Source organism: Rhinolophus sinicus, chromosome 8, assembly GCF_057876585.1.
Source record: "Rhinolophus sinicus isolate RSI-liver-muscle chromosome 8, RSI-T2T, whole genome shotgun sequence".
Classification (NCBI taxonomy): domain Eukaryota; kingdom Metazoa; phylum Chordata; class Mammalia; order Chiroptera; family Rhinolophidae; genus Rhinolophus; species Rhinolophus sinicus.
The window spans coordinates 80,605,001-80,626,972 of record NC_142508.1 but is presented as its reverse complement, the minus strand read 5'-3'; the positions used below and the strand labels follow the sequence as shown (position 1 = coordinate 80,626,972).

The 21,972-nt window shown below is 44.6% G+C and overlaps 1 protein-coding gene across 1 annotated transcript in view; it reads right to left on the bottom strand.

Moving 5' to 3' along the window:
* Positions 1–13,891: 13,891 nt before the first annotated feature.
* Positions 13,892–21,972, bottom strand: part of URI1 (URI1 prefoldin like chaperone) — a 61,875-nt gene continuing 53,794 nt past the window's right edge. Inside the window, exons 7-11 of the mRNA XM_074314978.1 lie at positions 21,568–21,736; positions 19,842–20,169; positions 17,393–17,535; positions 16,427–16,676; positions 13,892–14,715 (exon numbers count right to left, since the gene is read on the bottom strand). Coding sequence (XP_074171079.1) covers positions 14,536–14,715; positions 16,427–16,676; positions 17,393–17,535; positions 19,842–20,169; positions 21,568–21,736 — 1,070 coding nt within the window. The 3' untranslated portion in view covers positions 13,892–14,535. The remainder of the gene's footprint in view (positions 14,716–16,426; positions 16,677–17,392; positions 17,536–19,841; positions 20,170–21,567; positions 21,737–21,972) is intronic.

Sequence of the window (21,972 nt, the reverse complement as noted above, 5' to 3'; positions counted from 1 at the left end):
TCCCGGTGGGGAAGCTTCTGGCACATGGGCCGTGGTGCTGCTCAAAGACCTCTGCCTAAGAGAAGGGTGTCCAGGAGTCCCCAGGGAACTCGGAAAGCCGGTCCCACCGTGTGCTAAACGTCGTAAGACCAGCAGTGCCCACCTCGAGCACCACGGGCCCAAGGGGACTTCAAAGCCTCGCGGCTTCGTCAGGGCCCCAGTCTAGTCAGAGTATGAGACAAACGTGACGACAGACTGCGACGGTGAGAGGGGGTGTCGCGGGGATGAGGCCATCCTGGAATGGAGCTGGGGTCCTTGGTCCCTTTAGGGCAACCCCCCGAGGCTCCCCTTACACTGCAGGGACCCCTCTTCTCCTGCTGCATTCTCCATCGAAGGGGACACACAGCAGACGGCCTCATTTCTCAAAGCCCCAGAAGTGGCACTGCTCAACACCCGCTTCACTTAAGCCCCCAGGATGAATCGTGCCACTTCGAGGCCCATGAAGCCACAACTGTCTCCAGGGCTGGGGACACCTGCTCCGTCTGACCTTCCGCCCGGCTTGGCCCCTACGGCTGTGGATTTGTCGTGAACACTCGGACAGCGTGAGGAGCTCACCATCCTCACTCAGCTGCTAAGTGGATAAAAAGAAAATTCCCTAGTACAGTTCTAAATTCCATGCAAATCTCCCTCCGGGGAACTTCGCCTGTGAGCACCTTTGTTGCTCAAGAACAAAGAGGTTAAGTCTTTTTTTGACTTAAACCAAGGCTGCCGGGAGGCTGCAGAGCCAGGACTCAAGGCTGGATGGCGGGAGCGCTTGCCCCTCCCCACAGGGCATCTCCCGCTGCTGCTTCCCCCTGAACCGGTCCCCCCGGGGCCCCCAGGACACCACGACTCCCCAGAGAGGAGCAGATGCTGCCCTCCCACAGGGACCCAGGCTTCCCTCACCAGCTTGCTCAAACGGCAGCAAATGGCCCGGACCACCCCTCCCTGAAATGTCCTCAGCCCAGCACAACTGCCATAGTCCCACTGGCTACAGAGGGAAAAGGGAAAAACAGAACCATCTCAGAGGCCAAAAGGTCCAGGGACGGGGAACATTGAGGACATAGAAAGAAATCCAACAAATTATGTGTACAAGCTCTACAGGAAAAAGTATAGATTGGTTCCGGGCGCTCAGAGACCAAGCTAACACACAGACACTACACTCACGCATAGCAGTGTGGCATCGTACACACGTCAGCTCCCCCCACGGGGGTCATTGATTCACAACCATTCCATTCGCAGGCCCAACAGGGATTTCCAAGAAACTTGCTAAGTGACGTGCAGCACGGAGCCAGGAGGAGGCAGGATGCCTGAGGATGAAGAGGAGAGAGGAAGAACGTAGCCTGGCTGTCAGGACTCAGCACAATTACAGGAATCATGGAGGTCCCCCGGACACAGCCCAGCGAGAGCCACACACTGAGGGATAATGGACTGTGACAAAAGTCACGTCACACAGCACAGGGAAAGGAAGCTGCTGAACAGATGAAGTTGAAGGAAAACAAAATGACCAGCCATCTGGAAAAGAAGAGATTGCATCTTCTACGTATACCATGTTGGAGAACCAAGTCCAGAGGGGTTAAATGTTAAAAACACAACGTTAAACTTCTTAGTAGAAAATATATCCATCATGTACTCCTTGGGGTGGGAACAGATTTCCCTAAACAAACATCAGTAATAAAGAAAAAGATAATACATGAGTATATTAAGAATGTATACGTATCAAAAGATACCTCTGAAAGTAGACACATAATGGAACACACATAACTGACAAAAAATTACTATCACAAATGCATTGAACGACGTGTCAATACTAGGGCACAAGCAGTTCCACGGAAGAACAGGCAAGAGACAGAAACAGGCATTTCATAGAGGAGCAGATAAATACGACAAATGAGTTTAGATTACGAGATGGTGCTGCGAACTGTTTGCATACCCACAACATCCACACGTTAAGCCCTAAGTCCCAAGGTGACAGGTGTGTGGAGGCGGGGCCTCTGGGAGGTGACAGGTCGGGAGGGCGGAGTCCTCGTGATGGGACTGGTGCCTCCTGAGAAGAGACATGAGAGAGAGGGTCTCTGCACACGTGAGGACACAGCAAGAAGGCAGCCTCTGCAACCCAGCAGCCTGCAGGGAACCGGGTCCGTCAGCACCTTCATCCCAGACGCCCCAGCCTCTCCCCAGAACTGAGAAGAAATGCCCGCGGCCTGAGCAGACTAAGGCAGACGTCCTTTTGGTCCTGTTTCTCTGGAGAGCCTACTACGGTCATCTATGTTTGCACTGAGGTCTAGTTTCCAAAGTGGGTCTTCATATCCTGTTTTCATATAACATCCAATACATCATGAGCATTAGCCAATGTTATTGAAACTCTTTAAAACCATTTTAATAGCAACATATATTTTTTATAATTTATTCTTGACCAGTTCCTCATTGCAGACACAGATTTTCCCAAAATTTCACTACTGCATGTAATGTTGCAACAGGCTGCAGATACAATCTTTACATCTCTGACTGAACTTATTTTTGAGAAATGGAGTGAAGACACTGGACTAAGCCAGCAGAGGAAGGGCTCCGGGACGGGCATGACAGCCGTGAGCCGCCACTTCACCTGCTGACCTCCGTGGTCTCTCCAGCCTCTCACTCCCAACGCCATGCTGCACCCCGGCTGGCCAGTGGTCTCACCCCTGCAACGGCCGCGTTGATCGTGGCCCCTCAGTTCACCATGACTGCTCGCCTCCTCCCCTGGGAAAACTGCTGGAGCCCCCCAATACCCTTCCAGCTGCTTCCACTCCCTCCTCCCTCACCCCCAGACTCTGGCCCACCATGCACGTCCATCGCCTCCATGACCATCTCCTCTCACGGACACGCACTGCCTCCTGAACACACAGCTTCCCTTTTTCTCCATGCCTTGTGTCTGACAGGCCAGCTCAGGACACTGCGTGGCTGAAACAAGTCCCAGAGGAGAATGTACGCCGACGAGGAAGGTCCAGGGGAGGAGAGGTCAGGCAGGACTGGCCTGTGCTGGGGGTGCCATCCTGGGCAGGCCCTGGTCTGATTTCTGACATTAGCAGAAGTGGGAAAGCAGCGCGTGAGCAGCTGTGAGCACGAGGTGTGCAGCCCTCAGCTCTGAGCCGCCTCCAGCCATGGAGCCCACCCATAGCCCCGGCCACCGAGTCTCCTCCCGGCCAACCTCAAATGCTAGCAGGAAGGACTGAGACGCTGGGCTTCAAGCGACCTCTGCTCGTCTGAACCTCCGGTTCCCTGAAGGTCCAGCGGTCCAGACAGGATGGAGATGGGACAACAAAGACAAGACCACTCAATGAAGGAGACAGGACCAAAGTGAACCTTCAAGGACTAACACAACAATGGGCTCATGGCCACAGAAAACGCCTGACCATCATCAGCTCCAGTTATACACGCCCACGTGGAGTATTTCGCGGCGGCCATGGCCTTCTCCCTGGGACCATCCTGATCTCCGAGAGGAGATGGCTCAGAGGACAGCCGGTCCAGGTGTCAAGCAGCCAGGGATGGGTGGGGACATGAACCGGGCTCCCTGGCCCCCACGCCTGCCCTCCAAACCCCGAGGACATGTCGTGGATGACCCCCTGGATCTGGGTTCTAAAGAACAGTTTTCATGCTCATTGAAGGGGCCAGTCCAAGCTTCCAACACGTGCAACTCCCCCCAACTGTCCTCTCCAACACCAGACGCACAGGCAGACGTTCCTGTGCACGTGGCAATGGAACCTCCAAAGAACGTGCCAATCACCTTCTCTAAGGCAGCTGTCAGTCACACTTCAGCCCCGTCTCCCTGAGACTTCCTCTAATAAACACACAGATTCCTTCACATTTAAAAACTGTAGAGGGAAGCTTTTTCTCTGAGGAATTCCTGACGTGTCCACATTGTAGGCTTGTGGCATCGCCCCCTTGGCACAGACACCCCAGGCTCTGCACCCACCTGTGTGCACCCCCACACTTGTGCCAATGGGCTGCTCTCCACGCCACAGCCCTGCAGCCTCCTCGTGAGGTCTACTGCTCACATCTCTGCATTAGCTGGCTTTTGTCAACTGTGGCGGCCTAAGAAATTCTATCTTAAGGGCCGCTTTCTATTAAATGTGCAAGATACAAAACTGTGACTGACAAACAGTCTCTGTTCCCTTTGCAAACGCATAAGCAACTCTACAGTAATTAAAATATGTTCTACATTTAAACCGCCAGAGAGTTTTACAAGGATGGGGGTCTCCTGTATTTGGTTTAACGAAACATTTTCTCAGTGTTTTTCAACAGTTATCAGCATGCAGATCTTCGGGGGATTAGAATGGGGGAGAAGAGACAGCAGAAGAGAGAAACCAGAGGAAAGAGCATTTATAATACATGAGTCTCCTTGTTCTCTGTTTTACCAAACTTTGTCACAGAATCTTCTGTGCAACTCTTTTATGTGCTATCGGTGACATAATTCCTGTTTTTCTTCACCAGCCATTATATATGATAAATAAAACAATGCTGTGAAAACACTGAGATCTCTCATCAATGTCATTGTGAAAAGGCCCCAGATAAATGAGTCCTGGACTCAAAGGCAGATGACATGGCTGACCATGTATCATCTTCTGTGTATTGAACGCAGTCTTTGTAAAGATAGAGTGGTAATAAAAAGTGGTATTGTGTGCTCTGAAAGGCTGTGTGGGTCTGTGCATGACTAATCTGTCTTTCTGCATTATTTTATTCAATCTTCTCTGACTTTATGCCTTTGACATTTTTGCTACACTCAGTAAATTTGAGTGAATAGGCAATTTTAAAGAATTTTTATAGGGCTTCAGAGAAGTCATATGCAGACTGTATCTTTGTTCAAATTTAACAGTTTAAATATTTCCTTTGTCTAGGCTGTAGAGTAATCTTTAGACAGAAAAAAAAAAAAAGAGAATGCTTTAACCTTAAGATTTTAACAATGTTCCCTGAAACAGTTCAGTTATTTTTTTTTTAAAGAACAAGCTTATAGTGGAGGAGCTACCCAACTTTTTCCATTTTATCATCATTATAAACAGGAGACTGGCCTCTTTGTGAAGATTCGGGAATTCCTTCTTCCTCCAGAATCCAGATGCAGCAGATGCCATTAAAAGGAGTTATTTTGAATCCCGTGGCCTCATTGGAGATCACCCACTTTTTCTGACTTCCTGTCCTAAGGGTAGTTGTCCCGATGGAAATAACGGCTTCGTGGCATGCCTTGATGCAAGGTGTAGTAAGCTGCTATCAGTTTGTTATCTAATCTCTAATACGAGTTTGGCGAGGCACAGCAGTTTAGACCATTGCCTCCGCAGAGGTACGCAGTGTGAAAGAAAACATGATTTCCTGAGCTACCCTGGGTGGGGGAAGTGCCTCCCCTGAAGTGTACTGGACCGTGGGCCACGCTCAGGAGACACAGCCTCACTTCATGGAACTGGCGAGCGGGTGCTGCTCTCATATTTGGGCTGACAAACGCTTTTTAAATTATTCAACTGTTTAAAGTAAACCTCAACGACAGCCACACGCATTCTGACGGAGCCATTTGGCCAATCACCTGTTACAGTATCTAGCATATGGAACACAGCCCCAATTCCACTTCTGTGACTCACGCTGGAAGCCCACATCCAACTGCAAGTCTGAAAACCTACTCTGAGTACCTTGGGGGTGCTTTCAAGAAAACGGACCTCAGGATCCCTTCGGCGGGAAGTGGGGGATTTTGGGCAACTGACAACCTGTGGCCGTCCCAGCTCAGTGCCGCTGGACCCAGGCGGTGTGCTGGGGCAGGGCCACACTGGGATGTCCCCAACCACAGGGAGGCCAAGGGCAGGGCTGTGCGCTGCGGTGTCCTGGCGACCAAGCCCGACGTCCCCATTCACTGCTTGTGAGCCGGACTGGAGGCTCTTCTCCACGTCCCGCACGGCTGAGCACCAGGCACGTGAGGCTTGGGTTCGCCCAGGGGAAGCAGGGGCAGTGGTACACCAGTTAGCAGAGGGGGGCAGCTGACGACAGCACAGGAGGGTGCACGGGGCCTGAGAATGGACCCCTCACGTGCCTCCTTGGAAACCAGGAGCCAGCACACAGGGCGAAAAGCCCCAGGAACAAGGGAGCCGGGCCCTGGTCACTCCAACAAAAGCTCCAGTCACAGGTGGGGCTGCTGGTCCCCTATCGCCCGCACGCACACTGAGCGGAAGAAGCTCCCAGCTCACTGAGAACACACAGGTCCCACGTGAGGCCCCCAACAGCCTGTCATCGCCCAACAGTGTGGTTTCTGGAGGCATCACGTCTGGTCTGCGACTCTTCCCCTGCAAGACTGGCACACGGACGCCCTATCTTCTGTCACAGCACACACAAGCCAGTTGTCCTTTTTGTCACTGCAAACCACTTGATGTGAGTTCATTAACGTGAAAGATTTTGAGAGCCCCAACGTGTAGGAGACAATTCTTGCACAGGTCGCGCTAGTGGACATGGTTCTCTCGTCTTCCTACCACAGGAAGGGCTGATCCTACAGGAAGGACGCGCCACCTTCCTCCTTATGAACCACTGTCGGGAAACTGAGCAAACAACAAGCACGACCCCGATCAGCTGTGACAGGTCCCCATTGATTTATCTGATTCCAATCCGAACGTGAGGTCTGCTTTCGGGTCTGTCTCTGCACATTTTTATTAAATAATGAAACTTAAAAATGACCCACTATTTCCAAAATAAAACGTTCCGGAACTTGCAGGGATCGTACCAGTGGTGAACTTGGCATTTTCATCGCCCTGCTCCTTAAAAGTGGGCCGGAGCAGCCCCGCACCCGGCCTGCTCTGCAGCCCAGCGGAGGTCTCTACGCGTGAGACCTTATGATGCGGTAACTAACCTCAAACCCGAAGTGGGGGGTGGGGGGGCAAACCTCAGAATACAGCAATGTCATGCTTTGCAGGCACTCTCTCAGCAACAGCATGATGAGGGGGCAAACTGGTTGCCTAGGAAACCCGCTCGTCCTGGTAATTATTACTGTAACTGACTGCACACCCCACCTATAACAGAAATGAATAATAATTTATAACCACTGACGGGCAGCTTTCTGTCGGTGCCTCGCTCAGCACTGCTACCTACTGGCGAGCAGAAGGAGCTACACACATTCGGCGGGGTTTGCCAGGAGAAAGCTGGCAGCAGAAAGAACGTTCGGAGCAATCTTCCCCCATCTCCCTCCACCAGGTTCTGACTGCAGTTCAGCAAATGCTGCCCGATCAATAGAGCAGAAATGAAAGTGCTCTGTGTCCGTGTGTTTGGTGGGGCTGAGCAGCCTAATGGAAGGTGGTCATCTCGATTAAAAGCCATTTCATACTGTGACATGAGCTAGACCCCCCAAAAGGCACTTACCAGGGTGAACAGAAGCTGAGTAAGTGTCTATCTGAATGACCCCAAATACATGACTCCCAAGCCATTTAATAGTATAGAGTTTGATACGAGCTAAACGCTTTAAATAAAATCCTATCTGGGAGTTTTGATCCATTAAACTACACAATTAACAAAGACGGTCCATTCGTCTTCAGCCGCCTAAAGTGCAGTAGTGAAGAAGCACCTCTCCTGGAAGATGAGTTTGTTTGGGAGTTAGAACAGCCATAGTGATTTACTGGATTTGACTGAAAAGACACAGCAAGAGTTGGCAAAACTCACATATCACGGGGTTAATGGGGGTTAGAACGTAGCTATTTGAAATACAAAAATACTGCATACCAAATACACACATCTGATTTCTTTTAATCCTAGTTCTTCTTTGTGTAGAAATCCTTACTTGTCTAAAATGAACAACAAAAACAGCCGCGCTGACCACAGTTAGGGCAGAGACCTGACGTTCCATCTCCAAGGCGAGAGAATGCTGCATGGGCAACGCGTCAGCTCTGGTGACTGGACTGACGGACTGGCGGCTTCTCCCGCCCCAACACGACCGGGCTCTGCGAGCGCAGCTGTTCCCACGAAGGAGCCGGCTCTGGTCAGCGGCTGCCACTCAGGCCCCGCGACCCACTGGTTCTGTCTGGTCAGTTCTTAAACAGGTTTCCCGAAAACGTTAGATTCTTCCAAGATTTTTGCATCATTGTAACGCTGATGCCGCATTTCAGTCTCTTTGTAAAGGACCCGCCAGAGGTCAGATCTGGAAATATGCAACAAGCACCCATGAGACACACACAAGTCTCAGGTACAAAGACACTGAAACGCAGAGCAGCTCCAAGCCGCGTGGAAAGCCCAGAGATCATGCCTGTCCCCACATTTTTAAACACATTTAAGTTTCAAAAAGTATTTGCAAATTTCGCTTTCTGCACAGGCTGAATGCTGTTCCTTGGTTCTGTCAGCGGGCTCCTGACAAGTGCTCCCTGAAAGGTTTCCACCGACTGCGGAAACTTAACCTTAGTCTTTCCGCCTTTGACCACAGGAGCCTCCAGCCGGCACACAGCGCCGTAGCTTGGAAAGTCAAAGCGTGCTCTACAGTACAATTTTGTTTCCATTAACATGTTCTGCACATTGAACCATTTCCCCCCATAAACAGGACTCACCACCAAACCGTCCCTGACATCTGTGCCACTCTTACCTTCAGTCTAGCTCCTGAAACCCCACAAAGCACATGGGCACAAAAATCTGGGCTCCTAAGAAAATGTTTGTCATCTGCAAAAACACGTCTTTACTGATGAATACACTCAGGGTTCTTGTAACTTGAACACAGCATAAATGAAACCCGTGTAGGTTCTCATGTTATCGGCTCTGTCCCCTGTAGGATACTAGGATTCTTTCCATCCCTGAGTCCTGTGGGTCCCTAGCCCAGAGGACTGCTCTGACATGAAGCAGCTGTCAGTTCTCTCAAGTCGAAGAGGACATGTGACTCCCAGCACCTGTCCTAAAGCACTTCCGACGTCCTCCTTCAACCCAGACACTCGACCTGCCTGCCCAAGTACAACGAGTCACTTGAAGGCAACGTGTGACAGTCTTTAGGGTTCAGAACAGCACTTCACAGGAAGAAAGCTCAAGAACACTATGGACAACAGACTGGCAACCTTCCTGCTATAAAATCTCTAGAAATGCTGGATAAATGACAAATGTCTTCTCAAATACAGGATCTAGTTTGCAGGAAAGTAAGAGAAGTCACAAGTGGCTAACACAGGAACAGAAAACGCTGAAGCCGTTGGCCCCCTGTTGGAGCTGTCCTGAGAGCTGACCGAGAGGCACATGCCTTCAAAGCTCAGAAAGAGGAGCGAAGTCCCTGAGCTCAGTGAAGGACGCAATCGGGATTAAGGCCGGACCATGAAGGGGTGCAGCCAGAGCGAAATGATGGGTTAGGAGAAAGGTTCCCGCAGTGAAAAACAACAGAAAGCTTCTTTCTATCGGCCAGAGGTCTAGGCAGGTGGAGTGTGCCCGGAAGTATGTAAGCAAGAGCTAGCCCTCACACGGCAGACACCATGAACTTAAGCGAGACAGGCCGATCGATGAACTTAACACAGAGAGGCCAGGTCGAGGACTTCTGACTCTAGTCCTGACTGAAAGAGCAAACTGGTACAGAACTTGCCCTCCTGGCAAAAACAGCTGGAAAACTGCACAGAATCCACGAGCCCTGTGTTTTCAGACACTAGGACATCCGAGTACAAGACTAAGATCCCTGAACTAAAAGGAAACAAGTGAGGGGAGTCCTGTAACCACCCCGACCTTCTCTGGCCAGACAGTTTTTTGAACCACAGCCTAAGAAGGAATCCAAGCAAAGCAAGACCATGGAGAAGCCAACTGACAACGTAAGCAAGTAATCAAGACTGACGTTGATGTGCTGAGCAAAGAAAGGCCCTGCTCACCTCGGAGACAGTCAGTCTCCCAATCACACAGCCCCAGGCTAAACATAAGAAAAACTGGACAAACCCAAAGTGAGGGGCGTCCTCTAAAACCACCTGGCCAATACTCTTCAAAACCATCAAGGTCATGAACAACAAGGAACTGACAAATTATCACAGTCCGTGAAAGAAGAAGTGGGGACGGGAGTGGGATAGCGGGAATGAGAAGGGAGTGATGCTTCTGTGTTTATCTTTTCATGTAGCCCTGAGTCTTAGAAACACATTGCTTCCCAATCCCCCAGAATAAACCATTAAATCCAAACCAGGCTTTGGAGCACGAACAGTAACAAATGAATGTAACTGTAACACAAATGAGTAACCATCACAAGGAGGGTTGGGAGAGAAAAGTAACTGAAGCTACTTTGGAAAAGTTTCTTGACCCATATGTATAAAGCTAAGTAAGGAAAAGAACTGTGCATAAATAGTGTAACATTGTTAATAAATGTGTTTCTCCTGGGGGTAAGGATTAACACTCTGAAACTACTTTTATGTGTAGACTAGATTTTTAAAAAATAAGCAAATACATTGTAGATAATAAGAGCCGGGCTTCTCACTGCTGGAGAAAGAAGTCACAGATAAGGAAAATCTGAAATGAATCCTGTGGCTTCAGATTAAAATCAGAAGTATCAGTATAAACTCATGTTTTTTTAATTATCTACAGAAACAAATATAAACGAGGTCGGACAATTAAGTTCGGAAACTCATCCTAGAAAAAGTGCTGCACACCTCACTGCTGAATATCACTATGGTCACCTTCGAAGGACTCCCCTTGGGAAGCTGTGCACCGATGCCAGCGCCTAGTCCACCCTTCAAAGCAATTTTGGAACTCTTTTTCTGGAAGGGCCATCAGAGCTGTCATCATATTACCCTTGATGTCCTGAATGTCATGAAAATGTCTTCCTTTCAATTTTTCCTTTATCTTCAGGTAAAGAAAGAAGTCACTGGGGGCCAGATCAGGTGAGTAGGGAGGGTGTTCCAATACAGTTATTTGTTTACTGGCTAAAAACTCCCTCACAGACAGAGCCGTGTGAGCTGGTGCATTGTCGTGATGCAAGAGCCATGAATTGTTGGTGAAAAGTTCAGGTCGTCTAACTTTTTCACTCAGCCTTTTCAGCACTTCCAAATAGCAAACTTGGTTAACTGTCCAGTAGGTACAAATTCATAATGGAGAATCCCTCTGATATCAAGAAAGGTTAGCAACATCATTATGTTGCAACAAGTTCGTGAACTTAATTGTCCGACCTCAGACATGTAGATATGTGCACTGGTGAGTATACCTGGCTCCATCCTCTGGAAGGGCACAGAAGCAATAACATCCAGTGGCAATAGGCAACGTAGGTGAGAAGATGTTGGTTTTTAAACACCATTTTCCAATAAAAGGAAGAAAGGCTTCCTGGAAAAGCGGTTGGTGATTCCAAGGTTGGGAAGGAAAAGATAAGCCTGTGACATTTTTGGTGTCAGAAACAAAGTGTTCGGAAAAGGATGGGGACTTGTCAAAAGAATAAAAGAATTCAGGAGCCAGGGCGGCCGGATGGCTCAGGTGGTTAGAGCGTGAGCTTGGAACAACAGGATCGCTGGTTCGATTCCCACACAGGCCAGCGAGCTGCACCCTCCACAACTAGATTGAAGACAACCAACTGCGGCTGAGCTTCCGGAGAGAAGGCCGAATGGCTCAGTGACTTAGAGCGCTGAGCTCTCAACAAGGTTGCTGATTCAATATCCTCATGGGATGGTGGGCTGCGCCCCCTGCAACTAAAGACTGAAAACAGAGACTGGACTTGGAGCTGAGCTGCGCCCTCCACCACTAGATTGAAGGACAATGACTTGGAGCTGATGGGCCCTGGAGAAACACACTGTTCCCCAATATTCCCTGATAAAATTTATAAAAAAAGAAAAAAAAAGAATTCAGGAGCCAACTTAAAAGGAGTTCCTAATTGTCAAAGGTAGAACCGTTTGAGCAAACAAAACAATGATAAGTGAATTTTAACCCATAGATTAACATAAATATCCGAGTCTAAACTGATATAAACAATCAAATAAATTCATAAAGGCAGGGTGGATGGCACAGCTTTTCATTACAAAAGAGTCTAAGAAATAAATGCAGAAGAATGAAACGGAAAGTCACCATCAGGCAAAAACTGGCGCAGACAAGATCCATCAATCAATGCAAAAATCAGTGGGCTTACATTTGAGGAGAAAAAGAATATCTGCATAATCTCAAAGGATCTCCTCCAAGACACTTACTAACAGCAAAGGAAAAGACAGTAAGTTTACAGTGGAGAAACCTGGCGGGCATCACCTACGCAAGGAACTATGGCAGTTGCAGACCTCTTGCGATGACTCAGCACAAGGCAACTCTGAGATGAACCTCTGGATACGATGCATTTCTGTGATATTCTTACCAAAAATGCAAACTGTCATTCTAATCACGTGAGTGCCTCAGACACACCCAAACTGAGCAAGATCTGATGTCAGAGTCATGAAAGACCAGGAAAAATGGCGGGAGTGGCAGAGACGGGAGGACACTGAGCAGCAAGGACACGTAAATGACACAGCAACGCCAGGAGGGATCCTGGAGAGGGTCCTGGAGCAGGAGAGGCGCATCGAGAGTCGAACCGGATGTGGGCTTCAGTTAGTGCTATGGCAGCAGGTACGTGCCCAGAATTTCACAAGCGTATTACGGTTTTACAAGGCGTTTCAGGACCAGGAAAAGCTGGATGAGGAGGTAAGTATAGGAACTCGGCACTACTTTTGCATTTTTTTCTGTAGGTCTAAAATTAGTTCAGAATTAAAGGGTTTTTTTTAGTCTGCTGTTCTGTTTTAGAGTGGTTTCAAAGAGAACACTTAAGACCAGCTTCATTTTATCCAACTGAAATTTGAATTTAATATGAAAAATAAAGCAATAATATTAAGTTACAATGTGAAACTTTGTTATAAGGTGAAGCTATGAAATGGGGCAACACTACCTCATTTGGTCATAGGAAGACGTTATCAAACACCTTTCCTTTGCTTCTCCTACCATCTTGTTCTGTGAAGGAACATCTATTTGCAAGAAGTAACCAACTACATGAACAGCAGCAGGCTCGCAACGAAGTTCATGAACATGGGAAATGACTTAATGACAGGGTTCTGGAGTCCCATTCCATAAAGAACACCATGCTCACCCCACAAGGAAGTCTGTTTCGGAGGGCAGCTGGCACGGGAAGGCTGGCTCTAACAGCGGCTGCAGTAGGGAGCTCTCTGTTCTCTCGGTTTGTTTGGTCTTTTTGTGGGGAATGGCCTGAGAGAAAATCAGTTTTTAACTAAAAATGTATGCACAGTTGATCAAAATTTACTAAAGAACAAACGTCCAACATTTTTAGGCGAGCTTTCAAACTCAGGGCTCTGTTCTGAATTATCCACTAACTTGTGGGGATTCAGGCTCACCCCTCTTATTATTAAAATACATATTCATAAAACTTTTACAGTTGTGCTCTTCTAGTTACAAATAGCTTCTCCTTTTCTAGGACATAATTTCACTTTGTTTAAGCAAGAATTCATTAAAGAGGCTATAAATAACTTTTAACTATTTAGCCATGAATAGAGGGTGGACTGGCATTGATGGTTTATTTTAGTACTAATGCAGAATGCTTTTAAAAAGCTACATTTTAGCATGCATCAAGATAATGATTAAGACTTGCAGTGTGATTTTCCATGTAGGAATATAGTTCTATATTTTAAGGAGTTTTGCTAAAAGTAAATATGTTATTTCAGTTACTAACTACTAGGAGAATAGCCTTAGAGAAAGAAAACGTTGGGAAGATTAAAACACAGAATTTCTTATTTAAAAAAATATATATTTTTTAAGCACCTAGACAGCCTTTCCTTCTCTCCCAAAATATGATGCCAGTTAACAGCACACACCCTGGAAAAGAAGAAACGCCCGTGGAACTGTAGGGTGCGGGGCTCCATTGTGCTACACGTAGCGTCTATGTGAGTCAAACACACTTCTACATTCAATCCTAAATCATAAAGTTCACAACATGTTAAGAGACCAAGTTTCATAAAATTTTTACTTGAAAAAAAATGTTTTACAAAATACCATTCTTCCGATCAAAGACACTTTCCCATAGGGTCCCATACGTAGCTTTCTGCCTTAGAGATTACAGAACGACAGTCAAAGGGGAGAGGTGTTTGAAATAGCCACCAAGCTGCAAAACCTACAAGAAGTAGATTTTTTTTAAAGTGCCTTTAAAATGCTAAAGCAAGTAATATAATTGTTGAATCTATTTGAAATTTTAAAAGTTTCTTTAAAATGGTCCATATGGTGTGCACATCATCACAGCTGGTACAAAACTGCCTGTATTTAGTTCGAAACACAAAAACAATGCATATGAACGGTATTCTTTGAAAACTAAATTGAAAAGCTGCCACTGCATCATAAGGCAAACTTAGACAGGAGCGTTGACAGTATTCAGAGAATTAACAAAACAAGCCGAATATTAAAGTGTCCAAACATCTACTCGGATTTTTTTTGATACCACTGATAAGAGAAAGAGAGCTTCCTGCCGAATTATTATAACTCAGGATGCCTTATTTCAAACTACATGTAACGTATTTCGCTATATATATATTCTAAACAAATGCAAAACTAGGTTTGAGGACACCAACTCCCTGTCCCAGGCAGGACCTAGCTTTTCTGCTGCAGTCTGGCAGCTTTGAACTTTGAAACCCTCTTTGTACTTTCTCCTGACACTTCTGACAGGACTTCTCTGCGTTCTGGAATGGTGGGCAGCACAGGATGAGCCCCCGCTGGGTGCGGTGCTGAGGGCGACAGAAATTCTTTTTCTATCACAGTTCCAGAAAAAGCCTAGAAGACAAAAGTCAGGTTGTGGTAATAAAAGGGAAATAAGATGCCCATACAGTCTCTCCCTGGTATTTGTCAATTACACGTTACTTTTCATTAATGTAAATTTGTAAGATTTTTAGATAAAAAGACAAAACTCTAACATCAAAATATGAATCATTTAGAGAAGTGAAATACCTCTAAAACATATCTTAATTACACCATCAAATATAAGTCAGTTTTTATAGTACACATACAAGAAAACAAAATGTAAAATATGTTTTATCTGGAATTAAACAAAAACAGGTAAATAAAAAGGTCCTCAACTTCCATACATTCCATTTATGTCCAGCCCATGCTGTGAAAAATAAAGTACTGAAATAAAAAGCTGCCATTAGGGTGTGAAACATCAGCTGATGAACGAGCTGTCCTGAGGTGGCCACACGCCTGCCAGCCCACTGCTGGGGGACTGACATCTCCTCATTGGTGTCCCTTTTTGCAGTTAACTGAGTATTTCATTGCATCGTCTCCGTTTTATTTGAGAGATGAGTGGAAACTGAAAAATGAAAGTGCTGACACTAGTGGAAATAAGCATCAGTCTCAAAATTTAATGCAACTAATTCAATGGTGGAAATCAAAGGTTCCTTGGGGCGGCCGGGTGGCTCAGCTGGTTAGAGCACGAGCTCTGAATGACAAGCTTGTCGGTTCGATTCCCACACGGGCCAGTGAGCTGTGCCCTCCACAACTAGATTGAAGGCAATGGGCCAGATGGCTCAGTTGGTTAGAACGCGAGCTCTCAAAAACAAGGTTGCCGGTTCAATTCCTGCTTGGGATGGTGGGCTGTGCCCCATGCAACTAAAGATTGAAAATGGCAACTGGACTTGGAGCTGAGCTGCACCCTCCACAACTAGACTGAAGGACAGCGACTTGGAGCTGATGGGCCCTAGAGAAACACATTGTTCCCCAATATTCCCCAATAAAATTTATACATAAAAGGAAAAAAAAATCAAAGGTCCCACAAAAAGTTATTCTTTAATTTCAACTGGATGTTTGCTGGACTTATTGGGTCAACTGTTTCCTCCACCGGAACAAAAGTCATGTGTACAAAATGCTGGAAATATAACCAAAGATATATCTTTATATATCTTCTTACATGAAGAACTATAAAAATCAAGTTGTTATGATTTTTTAAAAAGATTTCTGGTATTTGGAATCTCCCCTTTCCATCTTCTAAGAACTCAGTATGTACAAATTAAAATTTGACGTGTAAACTTTCATGTATATTTTGCTTACCTTGTATACCAAGTGTACAAAACTAGTTAAGACAATGTATCACTTGAATAGTTTTTTATAAATTATTGGCTTTCAAAAAAGTACAAGTTTAGAATTAATTAGGTCCTACGACTCTTGAGAATAAATATATATATAAAGTAAAGCTACAAGATAAACAATGCCACTACCCAGTTGTTTATCTCCAATAAATAAATAGATAAAATAAAATCATTTAAGACAATAAAATTAATGATTTATAGACCACTCCTGCAAGATACAGCAGCTGCACTTTTAAAAAAGGAGAGGAAGGCCTCCTTTAAAGAAGTATCTTTTCAACCCCAAATCACTACGTGAACAAGGGAAAATGAACGCCAGGCCCTCTGACCTGAGCTACCACCACATTTTCTCACAAAAATTGGCCGAAGATACTGTATTAAATAAAGAGTTAAAGACACACACACACCTCAGGTGTTCCAGTTACTGGTGAAAGTTTCTTTTGATGATTTTCTTGCTGTTCCTCTTCCAAAATGCTCTCACTGGTGTCGCTGTGAGTGGCCTCTTCACAGCTGATACTCCTCCAAAGCCCACGTCGGTCATCGAGGTCGGCGGCACTGCTCTCACTGGTGTCACTGCAGACACTGTCCTCTCTGCTGCGAGACTTCAGGATGGACTTCCGAGGGACATATTCTCCGTTCACAAGATCAACAAAAACTCTACACACCACAGACACTCGCTTTAGGTAACGCTCAGATGGAGGAGAAACTGCTGACAACCTTTGAAATCTTTTCTAGCACTTAACCTGAAATGCTGTATTCAAACTTACATCTCAAAGTTTCACAATCAAAATAATTTCATAGCCTGACATATTTCATATTATTTTTAAAAATATTTTTTGACCTAATAAAATATAGCACTTTATCTATAAATGCGTTCTGGGTGACAACAGCTTGATTTGCCAAAATTCTACATGCAATTAGACCTACTTAGAAGACAGTAATTTTCACTATTTTACAAACATGGGTCATGAAACAGCAGGTATTTTCAAGCGATACCTTCTCAACAAATAACACAGCAAAAGCTGGGGCTGCACCCTTAACTCCCACCCTTGCCAAGCACTATTACAGCGGGTAGGACAGCGCTGCCCCAGGTCACAAAAACACACTTTCACTTCCCAAGTTAACACACACGTTTGACTCCATCGACTGGGAACGTTTTAAAGGTACCAGCCAAAGGGGGGCAGGGAGACCCGAGCGCCCACTGCTCTGTGGCTGGGCAGCTGTAGTGGGAGCCCTCATATACGAAGCTCTCAGAGCAGCCGCCTGCTAAGTGTGAGGCCACTTTCCCTGGACTCGTTCAGATGCAAAAGTGGGCAGGGACCGGCAGGTGGCTGGGATGGGCAGGTGGCTGTGTGGTCCACTGCTCTACTCACCTGTAAATGTCGGCAGGAGTCCTGATGGTGGGCAGCTCCTGGGAACAGTGACCACCGCCTGAGCTGTTTTTCCGTTTACGTTTGGCTTCTTCTTTCTTTTCACTGAATTTTAAAGTGGTATTTTTTCCAGTATTTATTCGGACCTAAAAATTTTACAGCAAACAGTTACAATCCTTTTGAGAAATTAAATCAAGGCCAAAATGAAAATCAATAAACTCTGTAATTCAAGAAATAATAGTAAGGGAAACAGTTTAAATTTTTGACACCAAAATGACGTGTACTATCAGAGAGGGTTAAAAAGTCCTCACCTTAACATACTTTGCAGCATTAATTTACATCTTCAATGGCCAATTCTAGTCTTCGGTGACTTAATCATTATACAGAAAGTAAAACACGGTGACCCTTAAACAACATGAATGTGAACCGCGCAGTTCCACTTACTTACACGTGCATTGTTTCAATAATTATATTGGAAAACTTTTTGGAGATTTCCTTACTACTGTGAAGCAATTGTATCAATGGCACTAGGTTGCCATAAAGCAATCATACTGCTGTTTTGTTATCAACGTACGAATCATTATACCTGTAAATACGAATTTCTCTTTCACATTATCTTCATTTTTGATGTCTAGCGTTAGTAATACGTACCTATAACATCTACAGCGTTTCCTATCGTGAGTCAGGTACTGACAGACGACTCGTGATAAACAGACGACGGAAACTGTACGCTACTGTAAATGTTTTCTGTATGACTGTCTGAGTAGCATTTTCTTCTCTCAACTTACTTTATTGTAAGAACACAGTATATAACACATATAACAGACAAAATATGTGTTAATCAACTGCTTATGTTATCGTAAGGCTTTCATTCAGGCTATTAGTAGGTAAGTGCTTGGGGAGTCAGACGCTATAAATGGATTTCTGACCGTGCGTGCGTCGGTGCCCCTAACCCCACGTTGTTCAAGGGTCAACTGTACATTTAAATTAAATGCTGTTTTCATTTTAAGCTTTTACATCACTCCATTACTTTTTGATATATATTTTTGGCTTAAATCATGCATCTCAAAACAAAGAGCACAATTAACCAAAAGAAATATTCTGTAAAAATATAAGCTTTAAGTCATAAAAGCAATACCAGGTAAGGCTTAAACTATTTAGAATTTATTAAATACCTCTCATTTTTAGAAATCAAACTAAAAACCAACACCATTCAGGGCTAACATATTACTCTTCTCTCCCTACTCCTCGGCGTTCCACATTAATGACTGCTCTTCCTATAACACGCCTACAAATATTATTTATTCTTCCTCTTTTATCGAACTGAAAATGAGAAAAAAAATTAAGCCTGAAGAAAGAACCAGCAAACAAACTTTTTTTCTAGCTCATCAGTCAGTTTTTCTAAAGAATTCAGGAGAAGCTCCCTCTCTCTGAAGCCTCAGACTGTCAAAGGACATGTAATTATTCTACTTTATATGAGAGCAGGGTAGCTTACGGGACCTGAGAAATACCAGCTATGTACCAACCATGACAGGCAGAGGACTGATACAGGCACCCCTTCCGGGGGCCCTTGGTGAGGGAGCAGCAAACCCAGACAAAGGAGTCCCAGTCCTGTCCCAGCCACGCCACGGTCTCCTGGGCCTTACATTTCCTGGAGAAAGCGAATTAGAGGGACAAATGCCCGATAGCTGTTTAGAGCAGCAGTGAGGAGCTGAGACGGCAGGAAAGGGGTTAAGGCAGCCTGCCCTTCCTGCAACCAGCACCAACCTGCTTCCATCAGTTTTAAATACTGGGATCCTACAATATGTACGGAGGGAACAAAAGGTCTTTTGACACTAAAGAAACACTTAAAAACCCTGTACTCTTAGAAGATGTCTCCAGTAACCCCCAGCTCTGAAATGCCAAAATTCTAAAGTCATGATTGCCCACAGATGTTTATATTTACTTTGTCAGAAAAGGAGCTAATTTTTACTTCTTCCTAAATCTTTCCATTTTGCTCATGACGCTCCTATTCATTTTATGCCCACACAGAAAACAACAACCTGGTCTAATTAAAAATTTAACTAATGCAGTCACTTTCAAACATCCTAAATACACCAAAATGCCCACAATATAATTAACTCTAGAATTCTTAAGTAAACTTTTTGAATGCAGGACAGGTAGTTACAGTAGTTGCTGCTCAAATTTGATTCCCTTCCAGACCCTGAACAATTGGAACCCTATTGCAGCTTTAGAAAACAACTGCTCTATCCCAGCTAACTCTGTAAATGTATTCTTTACTTTTTCTTTTTACAGGAATTGGTCACAACAAGAGGCAAAAGATGGTTTGTCTGTTTGGCACTTTTAACAATATTAATTAATCACTGTTAATACTGTTCTTTTAAAGAATATTGTAGATGATGTTTAATGTTCAAGTTATACGCAAAATTAGGAAAGTTAAAAGTATACAAACCCTCTTAGGCTCAACAGTATGAGAAAAATATATTGTTGGTACAGAAGTATCTCCAACCCCTAGAGCATCACGGACATTTTCGCTGTCATCGCCACCACCAGCATCATCTTCATCACTGTGGCAGGCCTCCGAGCCATTCACTGAACACTTGTGCTGACTGGTCACGGGAGCCCTGAGCAGCTCTGGCTCTGCAGCGACCCTGGAACGACTGCTGGGAGCACCGGAGTCTGCTCCTTCATTCCCCACAGTCCCATGTATGTTGTGATCCTCCTTCTCCTCTTCAGAAGATGTTGCATCTCCTCCATTTGCAATCGCAGCATCAGGCTTACTAGGAAAGAAAAAGGGAAAATTAACAAGATCTAACACACACAATAGTGTTTTATGTATTCTCATTTCAGTTCATTTCAATGGATGAAAAAGATTTTGAGTAGGATTTTTTTAAACTAGAATTCTAGGTTAACAAAAATGTTCTGAAATAAACAGGAAAACATCAGTTCCTATGCTAAGTCTGTATATTGTAGTTATTCACACATAAGTAGAATATAGATGCTTTTTTATCTTTGCAAGGAAGATATTGGCCATACAAAATATAAGTACAATACAAATAATACTATCAGAAAGTTTTAAGAAATGCATAGAGAATATGTACCTCTATTTAAAGATCAGAAATTAAAACCACAGAACATGAATACATTCTTATTTTCTATTTCTACACTCAGAACATTTTACAAGCATGTATTATTGTAATTTTAAAAAATAAAGGACTTATACATATGCACATAAATGTAATTATATTTATATACATACGTACGTGCACATTTTTCATGCTTCGTTCTACAAAGGATTTGTGGACCTTATAAAAATAAAAAACCAAATGCAATAGAACTGAAATAATATCATGCAAAAAAGGAGAATCATGACCAAGAAAATCACAAGATTCAAAACTGAGTTTAAATAATGAAATTGTATCAGTTAATCAAAAAGACCAAAGAATTTATAGGTGAAATGGTAGGGAGGAAATATCCTTTGTGCTTCATGCGCTGTTTTTCACAGAAACTAATTACTACATACGGTACATCATTTAAGCAAAATAAGATGGGAGCCTCTGTAGTAACAGATTTCACGGAGCACTTTCCCAGTTGTGAGTGAGCGCTAATGTGGATTTCAAACAGCAGTCTGGGAAAGTTTTTCATATATATAACTACCTGACCAGATTACAAACTGCTTGCTCAATAAACAGAAAAGTTTGCACAGCAAAGCAAGGATAAACATTTTACAGTAACAAACTTAAAGTCAAAGCAAATTTTTCTTTTTAACAAGTTATTCAAGCATACAATATTATCCTGGCTATAACATAAAAATACTTCATTTAAAATGTAATGCAATGTATCAAAATCCATAATTATTATAAGTCAACTACTGGTTTATCTCAGGACTTCATTGCATCAAGTATGGCTGACGTCTTGGAATGAACACCGTAGGGATATTGATCTTAAGCATCTCTGTACACACACACGGACGGGCACGTGCATGAACACAGCCCTAAAAGAAAAGCTAGAGAATTAACACTTATTTTAGGGTGACAGGATGGTTGAAGTTTTAATATATTATGCTTTTCTGTATTTTCTTCAATGAGCACATATAATTTTATTAATGAGGAAAAGGATTAGTAAGGCACTGTGTATGGAAACAGATTCCCTTGGAAGGATAGTTCGTCATTCGGTACCTGTCAAGCTCGCCCAGCAATTCTTCTTGTCTCTCCAGTTCTTCAAGTCGAGCCCACAGCTCCTTGTCAGCAAGCAAATCCTTGGATTGTACATCATTTGCAAAATCTGCTTCAAAAATATCTGAAGTTTTGGGTTTGGAGTGAGGTTTATGAGCAATTCGGTGCTTTGCTATTTTTTAAAAAAGGAGAGACATGGCTGTTAATAGTCCACTTCAAAAAGGTACCAGCCTAGCCTTAGTGAGACTTTCTTACGAAACAAGGGGATGGTGAGGCAGAGATTTTTAAGCCAAACAGAACTCCAGGATACCGTCTCTTAGAATCTTGCCACTGGACGTGCGGCCCTATGGCCAGCAGCCCTGTCCCTGGAGAACATTTCTGAGATACAGACTCTCATGGCCTCCCGGG